The 21705-nt window shown below is 39.3% G+C and overlaps 1 protein-coding gene across 2 annotated transcripts in view; it reads right to left on the reverse strand.

Annotated features, from left to right (window-relative positions):
* Positions 1–2674: 2674 nt before the first annotated feature.
* Positions 2675–21705, reverse strand: part of LOC122198684 — a 51894-nt gene continuing 32863 nt past the window's right edge. Inside the window, exons 8-11 of one of the 2 annotated variants that reach the window (XM_042903401.1) lie at positions 20038–20164; positions 15719–15825; positions 4123–4235; positions 2675–3684 (exon numbers count right to left, since the gene is read on the reverse strand). In XM_042903401.1, the coding sequence (XP_042759335.1) occupies positions 3673–3684; positions 4123–4235; positions 15719–15825; positions 20038–20164 (359 nt within the window). In that variant the 3' untranslated portion in view covers positions 2675–3672. Of the gene's footprint in view, positions 3685–3952; positions 4236–15718; positions 15826–20037; positions 20165–21705 lie in introns of those variants that run through there. The other variant, XM_042903400.1, reaches the window with a different exon arrangement.

Here is a 21705-nt window from a genome sequence, read left to right on the forward strand (position 1 = left end):
TGGAAGAGGTCAAGTTTGAACTGGGGGGAGATGGGAGGCCCTCCAGACCAGGAAATGAGTGAAGAAAGCACTCCTCTCCCAAGCTGTCAGCCAGAACAGAGCAGTAGAAGTGGTGGCAGATGTTAATCTGACCACACTAACTTTATGAGCCAGATAAAAATGCTTGTAAACAAACCCAGATGAACCATACAAAACACATGTTCTGTTCATGTTAAACGACCACACATCAGACTAGAGACGGCTCTAAATGCAAACATCTAACAAAGGAGGAAGGCCGTTACTAGACAAGGATAAAATGCACTCTGCTGTTGGGAACGGGGCGGTTTGAAAGAAAAAGGAGAGACATGCAGTTGAAATGCTGAAAACTCAAGGACACTCTTTTTTCCCTACACTTTAACATCTCTTCAACCGGACAGAACTTCCCCTACCTGCTCCAGCTGGATTGCTCTCTGTACTGAGGAAAAATGTACTCATCTTTGTGTCTTCACTCACTGCTCTTTGCCAACATATATTCCTATAATATTTCTGGGAAATCACAGCACTTACTGTACTCTTTTGTCACCAGGTCACATAGCAACCAAAAAAGGCTATTACTGATGTTTATCAAACAATTTAAGTGTTTGTTCTTAAAAAGTTTATTTATGTATTTTGAGAGAGAGAGTGCACAAGCAGGGCAGAGAGAGAGAGAGAGAGAGAGAGAGAGAGAGAGAATCCCAAGCAGGCTCCACACCGTCAGTGCAGAGCCCCCATGGGATTCTCTCTCTCCCTCTCTCTCTGCCCCTCCCCTGCTTGCACGTGTGCATGCTCATGCTCTGTCTCTCTCTCTCTCTCAAATAGACATTAAAAAAATGAAAGAAATTTAAATTGACCGCTCATAAATGATAAAAATGTTAAAATAGTAAAATGATCTACAATGAAAAAAAGCAAGTACTGTTAATAGACTCTCCAGAAATTCCTATACATGTACAAACAGATACATAATACAAATCATTTAAAAAATTTTAATTGTGATAAAATACACACAATGAAGTTTATCACTATTTTGTGTAGAGTTCCATAGTATTAGGTACATTTACATTGTCAAAGTTTACATTTACATTTACAAAGTCCAGAACTTTTTCATCTTCCAAAATGGAAACTATATTCATCAAACAATTTTCTATCTGCCCTTCTTCTCTCAGGAACCAGCATTTTACTTGATTTCTGAGTTTGATTATCCGAGGTATCTCATATAAGTGGAATCATACAGTATTTATCTTTTTGTGACTGGTTTCATTTAGCACAGTGTCTTCAAGTTTCATCCATGTTGTAGCATGTGTCAGAATTTCCTTTTTATTTATTTATTTTTTTAAGTTTATTTATTTTTGAGAGAGAGAGACAGAGCACGAGCAGGGGAGGGGCAGAGAGAGAGAGTGAGATGCAAAATCTGAAGCAGGCTCCAGGCTCTGGGCTGTCAGCACAGAGCCCGACTCGGGGCTCAAAGTCATGAACGGTGAGATCATAACCTGAGCCAAAGTCGGATGCTTAATGGACTGAGCCACCCAGGTGCCCCAATTTCCTTCTTTTTTAATGTTTAGTAATATTCTATTGTGTGGACAGGCCACATTTTGCTTATCCATTCATCCATCAATAGACATTTGAGTTACTTGCACATTTTGACTCTTGTGAATAACGCCACTGTGAACATGAGGGTACAAATATCTCTTCATAACCCTGCTTTCAATTCTTTTGGGTATATACCCAGAAGTGGGATTGTTGGTACATATTACATATTACAACATTTTTCATATGAGTTTTTTTACACATATTATTCTCTAGCCTGCTCTTTTTGTGTAGTATGAGAGGACACTTTCCACATAAGCACTTCCATATGCACAGTATTCTTGATGGTTGCACAGTATTCTTGATGGTTGCACAGTATTGCCCCATTTCTCTGAGGATTTCTCTGAGAAGCCTTTGAGAGACATTTAGCTGTTTCCAATGTATAATAAGCAGTGCTGCAGTGAATATCATAAATATTTTCTAACTCATCTGTGAGAGTATATATGTAAAATAAATTTCTAGAAGTAGAATGCCTAGGCCAAAAGTTATGTATTTTTAATTTTGATAGACGTTGTCAAAAGACTTCTAAAGAGGCACAAAGATTTTACACTCCGACCCAGTGGATGTCTGTGGCAGATTTCAAAAAGGTCTTTTTTTTTTTTTTAAGCAGGAACAATTTCTCAGGAGGCCTCACACACTGGATGTGTAAGTTCTGAAGATCTGTTATTTCAACTCTTACACTCTATTATTGTTTACTTTTAACGGATGAGAATCTTGTCTTCCTAGCTAGATGCTAAGATATTTAAGGGTGGACATAATTTACTCTACCCATCCTCAACTCCACAGATAGTTTGGTTCCACAGACTTGCCAGAACTTGTTACATTTGTATATAATATGAATGACAGTCTTGCCTTTTAAAAAATAACTTTAATTAATTAGTTAATTAATTAATTTTTTTAAGTAGGCTTCACACAGAGCCCAGTGCCCAACACAGTGCCCAACACAGAGTGCCCAACACAGAGCCTGAACTCACAACTCTGAGATCAAGACCTGAGCTGAGATCAAGAGTCAGACAGCTAATTGACTGAGCCGCCCAGGTGCCCCTATTTAATTTAATTTAATTTTAAACAGGCTCCACACCCAACGTGGGGCTTGAACTCATGATCCTGAAATCAAGAGTCTCATGCCTTCCCAATTGAGCTAGTCAGGCACCCCGACAGTCTTGGTTGTTGTGATTTTTTTTTTAACTTCAAAAATGAAGAGGTCTTAAGTCTTTTTTTTTTTCTTTCTTTTCCTTTTTTCTTGTGTAGCTGTTCCAAGTGAAATAACTGGAAACATTCAATTCTAACATCAACAATAATAGTAGCCACTAATATTTATATATGAGCATGCACTATGAAACAAGTATTGTCCCAAAATGCTTGACATGTGTCATCTCATGAGACAGGTGCTATTCTTATCTGTATCTTGCATCAGGGAAAACTGAGGCTCAGCGAGGCTCACTGACTTGGCTAATGTCACACACCTGGAAAGCAGCAGTTTTCCAGAAAATTTCAGTCCATTTCATTCCCCAGTCCATGTTTTTCATCCCTGCACCATATTGTCATACATATGACTTTCAACTAATCCAATTTATCATCCATACATCGGTCAACTGTACCTCTTGCCTTTCCCATGGAGCAGATATCTTCATGGGGCAGGGGGATAAAGTGATTAGAAGTTTCCTCATTTGGGGAAGATCCCCATTTTGGGAGACGCTGTCTTTCAGAAAGTGGTTATTACTTCCAAATATTCCTATTGTTCCCAACTATAGATATACTTATGGAAGTAGTTTCTTTCTTTCTTTCTTAAAGATCACAACTTCCTTTAAATTATAAATTTCACATGCACATAAGAAGCCCCAGAGAAGAATCCTACCTATTTTTACTAAGGCCAACTTGTGAAACCCACATTTTTGAAAATGACAAGCATTATAGGATTAACACTACTTTGAACTTTCATAAAATAGTCATCAAAATTTAGAACTTGAAAGAGGCATGGTTCCAGTGAAAACTATTATTATTGAACAAGCAATATCTTTCTAGGCTATGAAGATAGATAGCACCCATAAAAAGATATGGCATCCACATTCAGTTTTTAGCCTGTGAAATAATGAACAAGAATCACAAATTAAAAAAAAAAAAAAAGGAAGTTCAACTTCATACAATAAAGAGCAAACATATGTAAATCATTACCCCCTAATAGATCCCACATGCTTCATAAATAGTTTGAGTAAATTCACCATTTCAAATCCACAATAAGCTAACAGGAACCAGGATTTGGGTGGGAAGTGGGAAAGTTGAAGACAGGAGGCAAGATTTGCACTAACATTTGAGGGAACTATGTTGTTCCCTTACTACTTGTCCCTTGTCCAATCATCATCCATCACAAGGATACTGTTACCCAGAACCAAAATTCTCATGATTTTATCAAGTGCAAAATCTGCTGAGGATGGCATCTACCCCAGTTTAGTGCCCAGGAATCCATACAGCACTCCCCTGGTGGCTGAAATTCACAGACACAGACATCCGAGAGCATACCTTTTTCTTCTTTTTACAGGTAATACTAGATTTCTTGCTATTTTTCCAAATAGATCTGAAGGTTTCTGAAGAGATTTGAGGAGTGACTGTAATTTTTAAGACTGGACATTTACCTGATGGGCGAAAGAACATAACAGTAAATGCGTAAGATATTTCACAACTCCATTTAATGGAGTAAGTCTGGGGCTTCTGAGAGGGGCATTCTCCCACATTCTTATTAATTGGGCAAAATTCCTTTCACTTAATACCTTTTTCCTATATCTATATCTATATAGTTGTTTCTGTATTTATTTTGAGAGGGGGAGAGGCAGACAGGGAGGGAGAGAGAGAATCCCAAGCAGGCACCACACCCTGTGGGGAGTCTGATACCGGACGTGGGGCTTGATCTCACAAGGTCATGATCTGAGCCAAAATCAACAGTTGGAGGCTCAGCGGACTGAGCCACCCAGGCACCCCTCCCTCTTAATGTGAGTGATCCATAACAATTTATTTCTGTAATAACTTCTTACCCTAGTCCTTTCTTTTCCATTCCTACTGTCATATGTTTACCTGGATAATTCCAGTGGCCTTCTAACTGGTCTTCCTAGCCTCAGACTTTCCCAGCCCCAAATCCATTCTGGGCTCTACTTCCAGATTAACCATCTGAAAGTGAAATTCTAATCTTGTCTTTCATTACCTCTAATACTTTATTGGCTCGTCATCTTTTTTTTTTTTTTTTTTTTTTTGAGGGGGAGAGATTGAGCATGAGCAGGGAAGGGACAGAGAGAGAATCCTAAGCAGGCTCTGCACTGTGAGTGCAGAGCAAGATATGGGGCTTGAACTGCGAGATCATGACCTGAGCAGAAATCAAGAGTCACCACTTAACCGACTGACCTACCCACGCTCCCCTGGCCCTTCATCTTTAGTGGATGTCTCTTGGTTTTTCTTGTCCAGCTTGCATTTTAGCTGCTTTCTGGAACAGAATCTCGAATTTACTTTGGGGTTCCACTCCCCTGTGCTCTCAGGCTAAACAGGCACATAACCCAAATCTGATCAATTAGTGGATTTATTCTCCCTGGCACAGTGATGTGTTAACAGCTATGCATGTGACTCATGATGGTCCAATGAAATCAGGAGAAAGGCTCTTTCTTAGATTAAACTGGCACAATGTAAACTTCTAGCTAGTGCTACCCAACTTGTCACTGTGTGGGAAGAACCTGCTTGAGAATATAGTCAACACAGAAGCAGAACTTCCAGGAGATGAAGGTAGGTAGTGTTATTTGAGCCCCTGAATCCACCTGGACCTGTAGCTAGAACCACCCATGGGCTTTTAGTTATATGGGTCAACAATTTGTGTGTGTGTGTGTGTGTGTGTGTGTGTGTACTTAAATCAGTTTGAGTTGGTCTTGTATCACTTGAGACCAAGATTTCTCACTGATTTTCCTATAAAGACCTGCAATATTGTGATTAGAAGAAATATATATTTGGTCATCCATATTTCTCATATATATTTGGTCTTTGTCCGTGGTTCCTGGCTCCCAAACCCTTGGAATTTCCTGAGCAATAAGAGCAATGGGAGCATCTCTTCTTATAACATTTGGTCTCTTAGGTGTATGTAGGGGAATGGGTGAAATAGGTGACGGGGGTTAAAAAGTACACATCACGATGAGCACTGAGTAATGTAGAGAATTGTTCAATCACTATATGGTACACCTGAAACTAATATAACACTTATGTTAGCCACACTGGAATTCATTTAAAAAAGAAGATTTGAAAAATATAACATTTGGTCCCTTGTTCTCAGTTCCTGAAAACACCTTAGAGCCACAAAGGGGAAATGGGTGCCTTATAATTCATAACAAGCCCCTTTCCACCACACCGGAGTTTATGATAACGAGGTGATTTTTGGATAGCACCTAAGGATGGGGCTGGTTGCCAAGGGAAACCAACCATAAATAGAGGGTTAAAACCTTCAGTCCTACCCCCTGATTTCCAGGGAGGGGAAAGGGGCTAGAGGTTGAATCAATCACCAGTGGTCAATGATTTAATCAATCATGCCTATGTATGAAACCTCCATAAAAACCCAAAGGACAGGATTCAAAGAGCTTCCAGGTTGGGAAACCAGAATGCTTCTGTGTGCCACCATGCTGGGCCCCAAACTCCATGAGGACAGCGCTCCTTTGTTTGAGACCTCACCCTCTAAATATCTCTTCATCTGGCTATTGATTTAATATCCTTGTAATAAACCAGTAATCCAGTAAATAAACTGGTTTCCTGAGTCCTATTAGCTGTTCTAGCAAATTAATAAAACTCAAGGAGGGGGTCATGAGAACCTCAGATTTACAGCCTGCCAGTCAGAAGCACAGTAACAACTTGGACTTGTGATTGGTGTCTAAAGTGGTGGTGGAGGGGAGGGGATAGTCTCGTGTGACAGAGCCCTTAACCTGTAGAATCTAATGCTATCTCCAGATACATAGGGTCAGAATTGAGTTGAATTGTAGGACACCCCGCTCACATTTGGCAGTTGTTTCGTGGTCAGGGGAAAGACCTACGCCCACACATCAAAACTGGGGTCAGAATAATAAGACTCAAATACCTAGTATGCCATTCCGAGAGCCTGTGTCAGCCCATCCTTCTTTTATTTCCCATGGCACTTGCCCTTCTCCCCCTTCCTGTTTCTCATCTAGCCAATGTCCAGGTCCTGCTTGTATCACAGGTGCCTCAAGCTGTAGTTTGTGGAGGCCAGGATACACCAGGAAGAGGCTAGAAGCAGACAGGTAAGTAAGACGTATGGTTGAGAGGAAAATTATGAACCTTAAAAATAGTACTGAATGTCACCTCCAGAGGGTCAGTTGAAGTTGAAACATGAAAATGGTTGTAAGGTTGTGAGAACAAATCAGGCTGGGCACAGTAAAAGGTAGTGGAGGGCAAGGTGGATGAATATGGATAAGGGACCAGGAGGTATAAGACAATACAGTTTGTAATTTCAAGGCTTGGAAAGGGCCAGAAACCATGTCGCTGGGGGCTTGAGTCGTACATATGTGCCTGGAAGAGAAGCAAAGTCAGTGTCCTATTTGGATCTTTTCCTCTGGTGAGCAGTGCTTATTGATGCTTGGTGTGCTGGGGTCATTCCATCCTACATACAGGTCATCACAAAAAATCAGGTGGGGTCGCAGGGAAAGTTGCTCTGGAACCTCAGGGTGGGGCTGGGCCATAACAAAATCTAGGGCAAGAAGTGTCCCAGGAACGTGCCTAGATTGAGAGGTTGAGCAGTAGCCCTTCATGTTTCCTGGGTCTGATTTTGGCCCAGTGTCTTCCATGTTTCCTTGTAGAGCAGCAGGTTATATAGACATAAGTCTGCTAGGTGACATGAGGGACCATGCCAAATGTCTAATATAGACCTTGGTGTCTCACTTGGGCCACTCCAGAGGGGTCACTGGCTGCAAAGGCCTCTTTGACCACGTCTAGGGTAGAAAGGACCAGTGGACCTATTTATTGCAATCTAAAAGAGCTTAAGGCAAATACTTCTAGTTCCCTGCCTAATATCTTTTCTGACTTTATTTGCTTTCTTCCTTCCTCTTTCTTTCTTTCTTTCTTTCTTTCTTTCTTTCTTTCTTTCTTTCTTTCTTTCTTTGTTTTTTTCTTTATCTATTTTGAGAGAGAAAGAGGGAGAGAGGATGTGAGCAGGGGAGGGGCAGAGAGAGGGGAAGAGAGAATCCCAAGCAGGCTCTGTGCTGTCAGCGCAAGCCTGATGTGGGGCTTGAACCCACAAATGGTGAGATCATGGCCTGAGCCTAAACCAAGAGTCAGGCGCTTAAATGACTGAGCTACTTAGGCGCCTCTGACCTTATTTTCTAACAGAGCTCACATTTTTCTTATGGCAGCAATGTTCCCAGTTAAAAATTAGGGATGAGCATGTGACATGCTTCTGGCCAACTGCAAATAAGCAAAAGTCGCTGAGGATTTCTGAGATTCCCTCATACAGGTACCAGCACTATCTCCTGGTCCCTTTCTTCTTCTTCTGGTCTGGAATGGAGATGGGAGGCTTTCAGTGAAGCAGCCACCTTAAAACTATGAGGATAAAAACCACCTGCTAAGGCAGATGGTGGAGAAAGAGAAAGGAATGATGTTGGGGCACATCTGTACCTGCTCAGTCTTCCTCTACTTGATTAAGCCACTATAGCTGGTTCTGTTCCATGTAGCCAAACATCATCTCTCACTGATGCAGAATTTAACAGCAAATAGGTATAAATCATCGTCATGGAGAAAAACAAAACTCAGAGTTATTTAAAAAAAAAAAGGCAAGCACAAATGTAGAGGAGGACAGAGCTTCAATAGGAAAACAAGGTCTAAAGTCTTGATCACTGTGAAGCTGAGGGAGCAGTGTGGGATGCATGGGTCATCTGTGAGTAGTGCCGGGGGCTGCAAACCACTTAAAATGGGGCCAGGAGTATGGCAGGCGGGGCCAGCTTAAGGCCTCAGAGGATTCATGTGGCAGCCAAACTCACAAAAGACTGTCATGTTCCCTGAACACCACACTTTTGCTCATCCTTTTCGCTTTTCTTTACAAAACTCTAGCCATACGGCAACGCTCTATAGCGTGTGAGGCCTTCAGTTCCTTAGTGGAAGCTGAGGTGATTTCAGATAGTATTAGATATTGACATGGAATTATATAACAATGAATCACATGGTAGAAAGCTATGCACTTGGGGTGCCTGGATGGCTCAGTCAGGTAAGCGTCCAACTTCAGCTCAGGTCATGATTTCGTGGTTCATGGGTTTGAGCCCCACGTTGGGCTCTGTGCTGACAGCTCGGAGCCTGGAACCTGCTTTGGATTCTGTGTCTCCCTCTCTCTCTCCCCCTCCCCCAGTCTCTCTTTCTCTCTCTCTGTCTCTCAAAAATAAACATTGAAAAATATTTTTTAAAAAAGCTATGCACTTTTCAATTCTCTAAAAATGTAATCAAAGTAATGCATACATATAGCTAAAAAATCAAACAGGCCTAAAAAGTTCATACTGAAAAACAATAGACCCTTTCCCTTCCCTCAGGCTTCTTCTCCAAAGAAAACCACTTTTAACTCATTCAGCTGTTGTTTTTTTCTTTTGTATTATTTTTTTTTTTTTGGTTTCACGTTTTTACTTAAATTCTAGTTAGTTAACATATAGAGTAATATTGATTTCAAGAGCAGAATCTGATGATTTATCACTTACACATAACACCCAGTGTTCATCACAAGTGCCCTCCTTGATACTCATTCATTCAGCTGTTCTTCATGAGATTTGCTGCCTTACTCCAAAGAAAGTGCTTTTTATATTATATGATATTTCCATTAAACATTTTATGTATTGACTGTTATCCCATCTTCTCACCAAACCTCTCAACAGTTCTATTTCAAAATTTTTAGTTAAATCAACACTTGTTGTATTGACTGGTATGGTCATATATATTTTGTTCACAGTATTTTTCTTACTCATAAAACTTTTAAGATTTTATTTTTAGGTAATCTTTACACCCGATGTGGGGCCTGAACAATATGAGATCAAGAATCACATGATCTACTGACTGAGCCAGTCAGGTGCCCCAATTATATAACTTTCTTCTGAGTTAATAGTGTTAATTTTTCATTTGCACAGTTTCCTGTGTACCAATTCTAAATATTTCCCCCAATTTCTTTTATTTTTCATACACCCATTAGTATTTCTTGCAAAATACTTAAGTATTTCCAAAGCTCGATTCAGTTTTTACCACGGTATTCCTCCTTTCCAAAGTCTTCTATTTTTCTGTCCATTTGGACTAGTTCTGACCTTCAACCATCATCTGGGATTCTGTTTTCTTTTTCTCTTTTTTTTTCTTTTAAGTTTATTTATCTTGAGAGAGAGCTCAGGGGAGGGGCACAGAGATAGAAAGGGAGGTAGGGGAGAGGAAAGAGAGAGAGAGAGAGAGAGAGAGAGAGAGAGAGAGAATCCCAAGCAGGCTCTGCACCATTAGTGTGGAGCCCGATGAGGGCTCAATCTCACGAACCAAACGGTGAGATCATGACCTGAGCCAAAATCAAGAGTCACTTAACCAATTGGACCAGTCAGGTGCCCCTGGGACTCTCTTCTCTACTTTTCTGTATTGGTTCTCCTGATTTCTGGATTCTGGATTCTTCATCTTTGTGGTTTATTCTCATTTTGCTCAAATGTGTTCTCTGGGAGCTTCCTAGGAAACAGAGGAGGCAAAGAGTTCTAGTTCTTGTGTACTGAAAACTACTTTATCCTCATACTTGGTTAGAAGTTGGGAATGTATAAAGTTCTCATAGAGTTTTCATGGCAGTGCCTCATTGTTTCTAGCTTCCAGTTAGAAGTCTGAGGTCATGCTAATTCTCAGTTCTTTGTACAGAATATACAGTATTTATCTGTAATTGTTAGACTTTTCCCTTTATTCCTAGTGTTCTAAATGCCATGGTGATATAGCTTTTATCATTCACTGTGCAGGGCACTCAATGGGCTCTTTCAATATACAGATTTATGTCTGTTAGTTCTGGGAAAGTTCTTGATTTATTTGATAATTATTTGATAATGCCCTCTCCCCACTTTTCTCTGTTCACTCTTTCTGAGCTATGAGTTAAATATTGGTGTTCACAGACTGATCCCCTCTAATATATTCTAATTTTTCATCTTCCTATTTTTGTTCTACTTTTTAAAGCCTTGTTTGAATTCATCTTTCAACATTCATTTTGAAATTTTTATTTTGGCTATCATTTATACTTGCCAAGAACTTTTTCTTATTTTCTGATTATTCTTTTTTCATAGCATCCTGTTCTTGTTTCACAGATGCATTATCTTCTGTTTCACTGGGAGGAGTCATAACTAATTTCTTAATTTTCTGTATTGTCTCTTTATCTTCAGAGATCCCTTTTTTCTCTCAGGCTTGGTTTCCTATATCAAACTATTGCCTCAAGTATCTGGAGATGTTTGGATTTCTGTTCACAGTGCAGCATGAGGCATCCAAAGGCTTATGGGAAGCTCCTCTGTAGGAGCAGGGCTTGCTTACCTGCTGGGCTTCTTTGAATGATGAGGGCATGGCCAGGTGTCAGCACCTGTTTTTCCTTTCTCTGGGCCTATCCAGTTTTCAAAGAATACCCCAGTCTTCTACATGGCTTTTGGCCTCTGGAAGCAGGGCAGACAAAGAAGGCTGCAGTAATGGTAAAGGCTGTGTCCCAAGTGTTGAGTGTGCAGAATTTTCCCTAATCCTCCTCTTTTCAGCTTCTTACTTCACTCTCATTCTCTGCCATGCTGGGTGTGCTGGGTCTGCTGAAAGGCTGTTTAATTTTTCTAGGGAAAACTCCCTAACTGGTCTTCCTTCTTCTGTCCTCACCTCTCCTCCAATGTATTTTCAACATAGAGCTAGAGTAATCCTGCTGAGATGTGGGTCAGATCAGGTCACTCCTCTCAAAATTCTCAAATGCCTTCCCATTCTCAATAGAGTTAAAAACTAAAGTTATCATAATTGCCTAGAAGTTCCCTTGCCCTCCATGCTTACTTCTTGGATTTTTTTTTTTTTTTTTGTCCTATGACTCTCCCATTACCTCTCACTCCACTCCAGCCATGTTGGCTTCCATACTGGTTTTAGAACACACCAGGTAGCCTCCTGCCATAAGCCTTTGCACTCGCTGTTCGGCTTACCTGGAATTCTCGTTCCCCAGATACACATGGCTTGCTCCCTCACACCTTCTGGCCTTCACTCAAATGTTTCTTCTTCGTACAGCCTTCTCTGGATATCCTAACTAAAACTCCCAACCCCTGACATACATGCTTTATCTCCTTTTCTTGCTTTATTTTTCCCTTAAGTATGATCCCCATCTGATATCCGATATACAATAATGTGTATTTTACTTCTTTTTATAGTTGGTTTACTGTCTGTAATTCACTAGGAAGATCCATGAAAGCAGGAATTCACTGCTTAACTCAAACAAGGCCTGGCATTTGTGGGTTGTCCTGATCAGATGGAGTAGCCATCAAATGTGGGGCACTCCGATTGGGTGGAGGCCAGGGGCACAGGCGATAAAAGAGTTCACCCAAGGCAGAACAAAAGAGATAAAAGTTTACTGAATACATTGTAAGGAAGCAGTGGGCAAGACAGCAAAGGAGACACTGTAACAAAGCACGGGTGAGGAGCCACAGTTACAGGGCACAGTGAGGAGGTAGGAAATGTATGGAATTTTCCCTTTTTGATAATTTTAGGAACTGTGCCCACTGGTAATTGGTTAGTTAGGGCCTATGGTTATTTAGAGGTGGGTCGCTTCGTGAGCCTGTTTGCATTCAGCTCAGTGGTCACCGTGGGCCCTTTGGCCTTGCTCTACAGCATTAATAAATTCATGTTGAAATAAATAAATAAATCAGTAAGAACGAATAAGTGAAACAATCCTTAAGTATTCTGGTGTGTTTTTTTTTTTTTTTTTAATTAGTCAAAAAGCAACCCTATAAGATGTAGATAGTTCAACCCTCTGCTAACCTTTTTTTTTTTTTTTTTTTTTTTTTTTGTAACAAGTGAGGTTGCTGATGTTTCTGAGGAAGCTTTCATTGTGTGTGTTCCATCATTAAAGGTAGTTCAATAAGAATTCCTTGGTAGGCAAATAAATTACTTTAGGCTATTAATTTGGATTTCATGAAAGAAGTAGAATTAGAACTTAGCTTGTTAACTTGCAAATGATAAGAACACAAAAGCAATCAAAAGAAGAACATTAGTTCTATAATCAGTGATATCACTCATTGTTTTTAATGTTTAAAAGGATACCATTAAGGCTAAATGGCAAGAGATTTCCCTGTAGAATCCAACCAGCTAACCCTGTTTTGAGGAGTCTTTCTAACAATCTGAGGTGCTCCATGGAAACAAGTCATAATTATTTTGGTTCAAAATATGGATGTATTAAAGCTACTCATGATATATACTACTATATTTGGGAAATTAATACTTCCTTGAACTATAAGTTGTTTTTAAATGCTTTTTAAATGAGAATCTGTATTTTCAGGTGGGTATTTCATAATTATCTTCCCTACTTATGCAAATTGAACTATTTACTAAGCAAGCACAATGTTTTGCAGCTCCAAATAAGTACTCAATGAGAATCATTTTCCGTCAAATCATCTGGGACTGCCCATCATTAGCACTTAACTACAATAAAGATCAGAACACTGCCTGTGGTATTTTATAATATCTTTTGCCACAGGGTATAGTGAGTAAGTTACTCCCATACTAAGGAAAACCAAATGAAATCATTAACCTGCTTTCAGTTTATTAAGCTCAAATTAAAGTTAAGTTTAAATTATTTTTAATAATTCCATTGAATTTGAATTCAATTCAAATGGACTAGGAAGATGTTTTGTTTCTCCAAAATAAAGGGATAATTTAAAAATCCTGGAATCATTTGATTGGCTTGTGAAGAAATGGCAGTGCAGTAGTTTTAATCTTTTATTTTTATTTTTGAGAGAGAGACAGAGAGTGTGAGCAGGGGAGGGGCAGAGAGAGAGAGAGAGAGAGAGAGAGACAGAATCCGAAGCAGGCTCCAGGCTCTAAGCTGTCAGCACAGAGCCTGACGCGGGGCCTCAAACTCATGAACTGTGAGATCATGACCTGAGCCAAAGTCAGACACTTAATCTACTGAGCCACTCAGGCACCTTGGTGGTTTTAGTTTTAAAGTGGTGATTACTTCCCTATTGGTGAAGTAATAGTGTAATTCTTGTAAAACTGCCACTGTTTAAAAAAAAAAAATGCAACCTAAAACTATGCCATGTCTCTAAGATCATTTTATTGAAGAGATGACAAAGACCAATACTTCTACTACTTAATTCTCTCCACATAACCTGCCAGATAATGCACCAAGATTTCTCCCCCACCCTTTTAAAAAATTTTTATTTAAGAGAGAGAGAGAGAGGAAGAGAAAGAGAGAATCTTAAGCAGGCTCTGAGTGGAGCCTTACACGGGGCTCCATCAAAAGACCCCAGGATCATGACCTGAGCCAAATCAAGAGTTGGACACTCAACTGACTGAGCCACCCATGTACATCTCTTTCCCCCTTTTAAACACTGAATTTGGATGTTCAAATCTGTTTATATGTCTTTCATTGAGCTTTATTTAAAATGGCGTTACTTCATCCCTCTGTCAGCTGTAAGTATGGCTATCGTTAATTCTGGTCATGCATATTAATGAAAGGAAGAGGGCAGCGTTGGCCAATGTGTAATAAATAACTCATTCCATATGTGAGTCTCTCATTTTCAAAGGATTACATGGTCATAAACCACCCTTACTGCTCTCCCAATGCCAATCAAATTGAAGCCATCTTTGATGGTCCAGAAAGCACATCAGAATCTTATGAGAGATGTCACCTGAGTTTTCCAATTGCTATCTGGAGGAATATCTGCAGGTGGGTTGGGAAGGAGAATAGAGAATAGGACAGAGTCCCTCAGAGAATAAGTGAGACTCAGAGAAGAGAGGGAAAAGAAAGAGCAACTGAGAAAATTTCAGTCTAATGACAATCGTTACAGTAGCCCCATCCCCCACCCCCTCATCCGGGCTTTCTCTTTCCACAGTTTCAGTCATCAGCGGTCAGGAAGCAGATGAGTTTCCTTCTGAGGAGTCATCAGAAGGTCAGTAGGAGCTTAATGCCTGTCATTCTCCTCACTTCACCTCCTCACGTAGGCTTTGTTATTTCACATCATTACAAGGGTGACTCCAGTACAGTAAGATATTTTGAGAGAGAGGCAAGCCATTTTCACATAGTATGTATTTATTTATTTATAGAGCATGAGCGGGAGAGAGAGGAAGTGGGGGAGAGAGAATCTTTTTTTTTTTTTAAGTTTATTTATTTTTTGAGAGAGAGAGAGAGCACAAGCAGGGGAGGGGCAGAGACAGAGAGAGAAAGGGAGTCACAAAATCTGAAGCAGGCTCCAGGCTCTGAGCTGTTCGCACAGAGCCTGATGTAGGGCTCGAACCCATAAACTGTGAGATCATGACCTGAGCTGAAGTTGGACACTTAACCGACTGAGCCACCCAGGCGCCCCAATCAGAGAGAATCTTAAGCAGTCTCCACACTCAGCATGGAGTCCAACGCCTCAATACCATGACTCTGGGATCATGACCTCAGCCAAAATCAACAGTTGGACACTCAACCTACTAAGCCACCGAGGCACCCCCACATAGCTTTAATTACAATATACTATCATAAGCATTCTATTTTACTATTAGTTATTATTGTTAATCTCTTTCTGTGCCTAATTTATAAATTAAACTGTCATAGGTATGTATTCATAGGAAAAAACCTAGTACATACAGGGTTTGATCCTATCTGCAGTTTCAGGCATCCACTGGGGATCTTAGAACATGTCCCCCACGCATAAGGGGAGACTACTGTACTTAGGTCAAAGATGACATATGAAATCCTAGAAGTTCTTGAACTCTGTGCAAATCACTGGGCAAATTGGTACAAGGGTAGGCGATTTATGATAGTGCTCTTGGTTATCACTTAGCTCAGACCAGTTATTTAATGAAAAAAGTAGAGAAAGCTGTGAGTAGAATAGCATTTAGGAGTGAATGGATGTGGACAAGTGGAGGGGAACACAAACTGAAAACACTCTACCTGTCTTTCTGGCTCTTAATGCTTCAAGTATGTCAGTAGCAGCCATTTCTCCCAGGACATTGTTTCCAAGGTCAATTTCCCTTAAGTGAGCAGAGTATTTGATCAGGCTGGACAAAGAAAATGACAAATCAAAATGGCAATGTTACTCAAAGAAACTCAATCCACTTATTTTGGAGTATGATCTTTCTTCTTAGGTCCTCAATACTCTCCTTGACCCCACTTCCAAAGATGATGCACTGACCCAATTTGAAAACTGAAGATATCCTGAATTCAGGCTTTTCCAATTTAATCTCTCTAGATTGGATGGCCCCCTTCAGCAAGTTGGTAGGATAAAGACTTAGTTGCCTTCAATATTCCATTCATTTATTTATTCATAAGATGTGAGGGTTGTGCAGGGTTTCCCAGTCCTTTAGATTTTGCACACCGGTAAAATGTCAAAAACTTGGGAGGGAATGGTTTGACAACTTTTAGTATGTCAAATAAATAGCAATTCTCACCTTGTCAATAAATAAAAGAACAAATATTTTTACATGAAATTAGGAAGGGCATAGTCTCAAAATAAAGGATTGCATTTAAAATTGAATAAGTTTAGCTTTATGAAAAATGAACACACCATCTGTCTTTTTTTTTTTTTTTTTTCTAATCTCTTTGAGGATTATTGAAAATTCCTTCATGCCCTAGCACTGGCCTGACAACTGGTCTTTGGGAATCTCTGGCATGATGAGTGGACGTGAAATCTGGGTGAAGGCCTGGGTTCCTGGTTAGCTTATACCTCCTGTCAACCGTGTAGTCATGGGCAGGTCATGTGTCCTCTTGGGTCTCATCTTTCTCATCTGTAAAACTGGCCTCCAAATTGGCTGTTCTGCCTATTTCATAAGGTTGTGGTGAAAACAGAATGAAGCAGTTCCTGTGAAAGTATCTTGCAAAATGCAGTATCAATGATGCTATCACACTGAGTGCAGGCTTATTAAATGCATATATGTCTAACATTGCAGAGATCAAAGGAATTTAACTCATGGCCTCTGCTCTGAAAGAAATTATCATCTGACTTCCAATAAAACAATTTTGAGTCCTTACCACACACTGAGGATATGAAATTTTAGTCAGGATCAGTAGTGAATATAAGGTCATTCTCTTGCTCCCTGTACACATTTTCTATTGATTCAGCAGCCAGAATTCAAGGGTGGGGCTGAGTGGTTCCACCAGACTCTCCCTCTCAAAGGTCTTGCTCTCCAAAATAGCCTGTCTAATCAGGACTGGCCTGGCTTTGGCTTCCTGAACTGCCTGCCTATATCCAATTCCTTCAGGTAAGATGGGTGAGAATAGGGATGCTTCAGAAGGAAGCAGGAAGAGAATGAAGAATGTTGAAGACGAACTTCACAAGTCGACAATTTTACATCTAACTCTGATTCCAGAGGCCAAGGATTTAATCACTATGCTATTCAGCCTCGCATGAATTATGGTTCTTTATACATCAGATGTGATGAGGGCCACCCACATGCTTAAGCACTTGCGTCCAGCACAAATGGGCCTTCCAAGGGTAGGAGTGGAGCTGAAATCTGCCAAGCTTTGGTGCTCAAGTCCTGGGCCCTGGAGCATAGACCTAGAAAGGTTAACCTCCTCCCACTCATTGGCCAGAGGTGGTACGTTTTTTAACTCATCTGCCCAGAGAGGCTCTTTTTCTAATTTGTATAAAGGTACTTGCTGGAGCCCTAGGCACTATATTTAGCACCTTCCATGATCTAATTTAACCCTATAAGAATCTCTTGAGTTAGACACTATTTTTATCCCCATTTTTACAAAAGAGGAAACCGACTTACAGAGAAATTGTGATAAAAACATAGATAGGTTAAAAGTAAGAGGACAAAGAGAGGTATATCATATTAACATTAATCCAAAGAAAGCTCCAGTGACTATATTAATATTCATCAAAGTAGATTTCAGAAAAGGGAATATTATCAGAGACAAAAGAAAAATATTACTAGGGACTCCATAATGATAATATGAGCCAATTCTTCAAGTGACTTAATCTTAAATATTTTGCACCCAACAAAAGATCTTAAAAATATATGAAACAAAACTGATTAAACTGCAAAGAGGTATGAACAAAGTCACAATTCTCCTCTCAACAACTGATAGAACAAGTAAACAGAAAATTTGTAAAGATACAGAAAACTGTAACAATGCTGCCAACCAACTAAACTTCATTGACATTTATTCACATTCCATCCAAAAACAGCAGAATACACATTCTTTTCAAGTAAACATGGAACATTTACCAAGACAGATCATAATCTGGGCCATAAAACAAGTATGTTCTCCAATCACAGCAGAATTTAATAAGAAATCAACCAGAGAAAAATATTTGAAACATTTACAAATATGTGGAAACTAGGCCGACAGGTCAAAGAAATCAAAAGGAAAATTAGAAAATAGTTTGAATTGAATGACAATAAAAATACGTATCAAAATTTGCAGGATACAATTAAAAAGTCCTTGGTATTAATATAACCATTTACATTAGAAAACCAAAAAGTTTAAAATCAGTAACTTAAGCTTCTACTTTAATAAATTAGAAAGAAAAGCACATATTAAAGCCAAGGTAAACAGAATAAAGGAAATAATAAAAATAAGAATATAATGCAATGAAATTGAAAAAAACTAAAACATTAGAGGAAACCAAAAGTGAGTTCTTTGAAAAGGTAAATAAAATAGATAAAATTCTAATCACATTTATTGGGGGGGAAAAAGAAAACAAATTATCAATGTCAGGCACAAAAGAGGATACATCACTGCAGATCCTCCAGATAGGAAAAGGATGAGAAGGAAATATTATGAATAACTTTAAGGCAATAAATTTGAAAACTTAGCCAAAATGAACAAATTCCTTGAAAGACATAAACTACCGAAGCTTAACACCTTCCTCCCCAAATAACCAGAATAGCCTTCTATCTACTAAAGAAATTGAATTTGTAGTTAAAATCTTCTCATAAAGAAAACTCCAGGTCCAGATGTCTTCACTGGTGAATTTCATCAAATATTTAAAGATAAAATAATGCTGATTCTACACATTCTTTCATAAAATAGAAAAGGAGGGAACACTTCCTAACTCATTCTGTAAGGCCAAAATCACCTTGATCCCAAACCAGAGGAAAACATTACACGAAAGGAAAAGTAGAGACCAATAGTCCTCATGAACACTGATGTGAAAACTCTTACCAAAATGTTAGCAATATACAAAAGGATAAACCATCAGCAATACAGTAAATCTAACAATATATTAAAAGGGTAATAAAATGAAGTTTATCAATATAATTATTATAAAAATAGCAGCAAAGTTATCCAAGTTGGAAATTCCTAACTTTCCTAAATAAAGAAGTAAAGCATATTAGAAAAAGAATCTCTAGGAGCGCCTGGGAGGCTCAGTCAGTTGGGAGTCCAACTTCGGCTCAGGACATGATCTCACATCTCGTGAGTTCGAGCCCTGTGTCGGGCTCTGTGCTGACAGCTCGGAGCCTGGAACCTGCTTCAGATTCTGTCTCCCTCTCTCTCTGCCCCTCCCCTTTTGTGCTCTATCTCTCTCTCAAAAATAAACAAACATTAAAAAAAAAAAAAAAAAGAATCTTTTTCTGGTAAAATAATAGCCATCAATCAAGACCTCAAGTTTCCAACCTTGGCATGTTCTGTTGCCTTTGATTACCCTAAGGTGCTATAAGTACTAATATCCTGACATGGTATAACCTGGAGTCTTCTACTGGGCAATCTTTCCTATTGTGCTGCAAATGCTGACTTGTGGCTTGGCCCACTGGGTATTTGGATTCAGGAGAGCTGGAGAGAGAGATGTCCAAGGTGGTCAGCATAAACATGGCAAGAAAATATTCTGTTTTCCAGGAGCTTTTGAGAAATGCTCTTTCTGCCTAAGTAGTTTGGGACAACTTTGTAATCAAAAACAAAAAAGTGCTCACACTTGAGTAGTCTGCCTTTCTTCCTCAGGTCACATAGCTGACTTTAGGGGAAAAAAATCTAGAGGTCATAACTCCTGCCTTTCCTCTGTTGCCAACTTCATAAAATGGGGCTTCTAGTGAGGTCTTTGGGACCACTATGTGGGCTCACATACAACTGTCTGCCATTTTTATGATTTCAGGATTTTCCTTAAGATCACAAACCAAGACCAAGGTGGGTCCCTGCTTTCCTCTCAGAGCTAAAAACCCTCACTTAGCACTGTTAATAAACTGCAATTACATTGTTGTCCCTACAATTTAACTAAAGCACCGAGTTTTAGAAGGTGAACAAATAAAACCTCTTAATTTTCTACTCACCATGTTAAAATTTGAGTGAATTCCAACAAGCCATTTTCTCCTTCTTTTCCTTTTCCATCTATGCCATTATCTGCCAAATACAATTTCACTAACCAAGGACCAGCCGAATCTTTAATTTTTTTGATTCCTATAAGAAAATAATAGTATTTTGTTATTTTTAGATAATAGCTCCCCCACTTACCACCAGATAAGTTGATTTTATTTTTAAGATTATACTTATTTGACTTGTGTGAGTAGATTTATTTTGGAATATAGTCAAGGAAATAGATGTAATTTAAGAAATCCTTTAAAAAAGTACTCAGTACATCCTTTATTCTTTATAATAGCAAGCCCCAAATTGCTCTGTATGAAAGGAAATCTCACTTAAGATTTAAATTGTTGCCTTTACTTTGGCTAAAGACGAAAATCAATGTTTCTAGAAATTTCCTAGTAGAAGATAAGCAAGTTGTTCACTGATCCTAGGGAAGTGATAGTCCTTACCCAGGGATTCAGAATCTGCAAAGTTGTCACATTTTTTGAACTCTAGGAGGACAAATATGAAGTAGAAAGAACCATCTTGCCTTTGTAGACTTCATGACTGAGGTCAGTGGTCCTGGAATCTAATTTACCCCCATTGGTCCATTCAGCTTTTATGAAGTTCAGTGTCACTCAGTGCTATGGAATGGCATCATGTATACATTTAATTTATACCCATTCAAGTTTAGGAGTTTGGCAAAGAGAAAGACAGGAAGAGGATGGAGAAGAATAAATAGCCATGGACATGCCAGCTAATTCACTCAGTAAGTGTGAGATGAGAAATCTGAGTCTCTGGTCCCAAAGCCAGATTGCCTCCAAGTGTTCGAAATTATATGCTTTGTGTACAATATAACCCCCTAAACACTAGCCAACTACTTCATCTGGGGCTTAGCTAACAAACAATGACCTGTTCCAAAGTTGGCAAGAAACTGCACGGGACTTGGAAATAATACACCTCTATACATTTATTGTGTGGGCAGTTTATTTTTTAACATGAAATTTATTGTCAAATTGGTTTCTATACAACACCCAGTGCTCATCCCAACAGGTTCCCTCCTCAATACCCCTCACCCACCTTCCCCTCCCTCCCACCCCCCCATCAACCCTCAGTTATTCGCAGTTTTTAAGAATCTCTTATAGTTTGGCTCTCTCCCTCTATAATTTTTTTTTCCTTCCCCTCCCCCATAGTCTTCTGTTAAGTTTCTCAGGATCCACATAAGAGTGAAAACATATGGTATCTTTCTCTGTATGACTTCACTTAGCACAACACTCTCCAGTTCCATCCACGCTGCTACAAAAGGCCATATTTCATTCTTTCTCATTGCCACGTAGTATTCCATTGTGTATATAAACCACAATTTCCTTATCCATTCATCAGTTGATGGACATTTAGGCTCTTTCCATAATTTGGCTATTGTTCAAAGTGCTGCTATAAACACTGGGGTACAGTTTAAAGGATTGTAAAGAATCATTTAGCTATACACTGATTTTGCCTAATATGCTGACTTGAGAACCTAATCCCAAGGGCTAGACAGGACTCTTCTGTACTTGAATTCATTCAACATTCAACACATTTTTTTAAAAGAGTATGTTCTTTGTTTAAAATTTTATTTATTTATTTTGAGAGAGATAAAGATAGAGAAAGAGAGCAAG

This window comes from Panthera leo, chromosome C2, assembly GCF_018350215.1.
Source record: "Panthera leo isolate Ple1 chromosome C2, P.leo_Ple1_pat1.1, whole genome shotgun sequence".
Lineage (NCBI taxonomy): Eukaryota > Metazoa > Chordata > Mammalia > Carnivora > Felidae > Panthera > Panthera leo.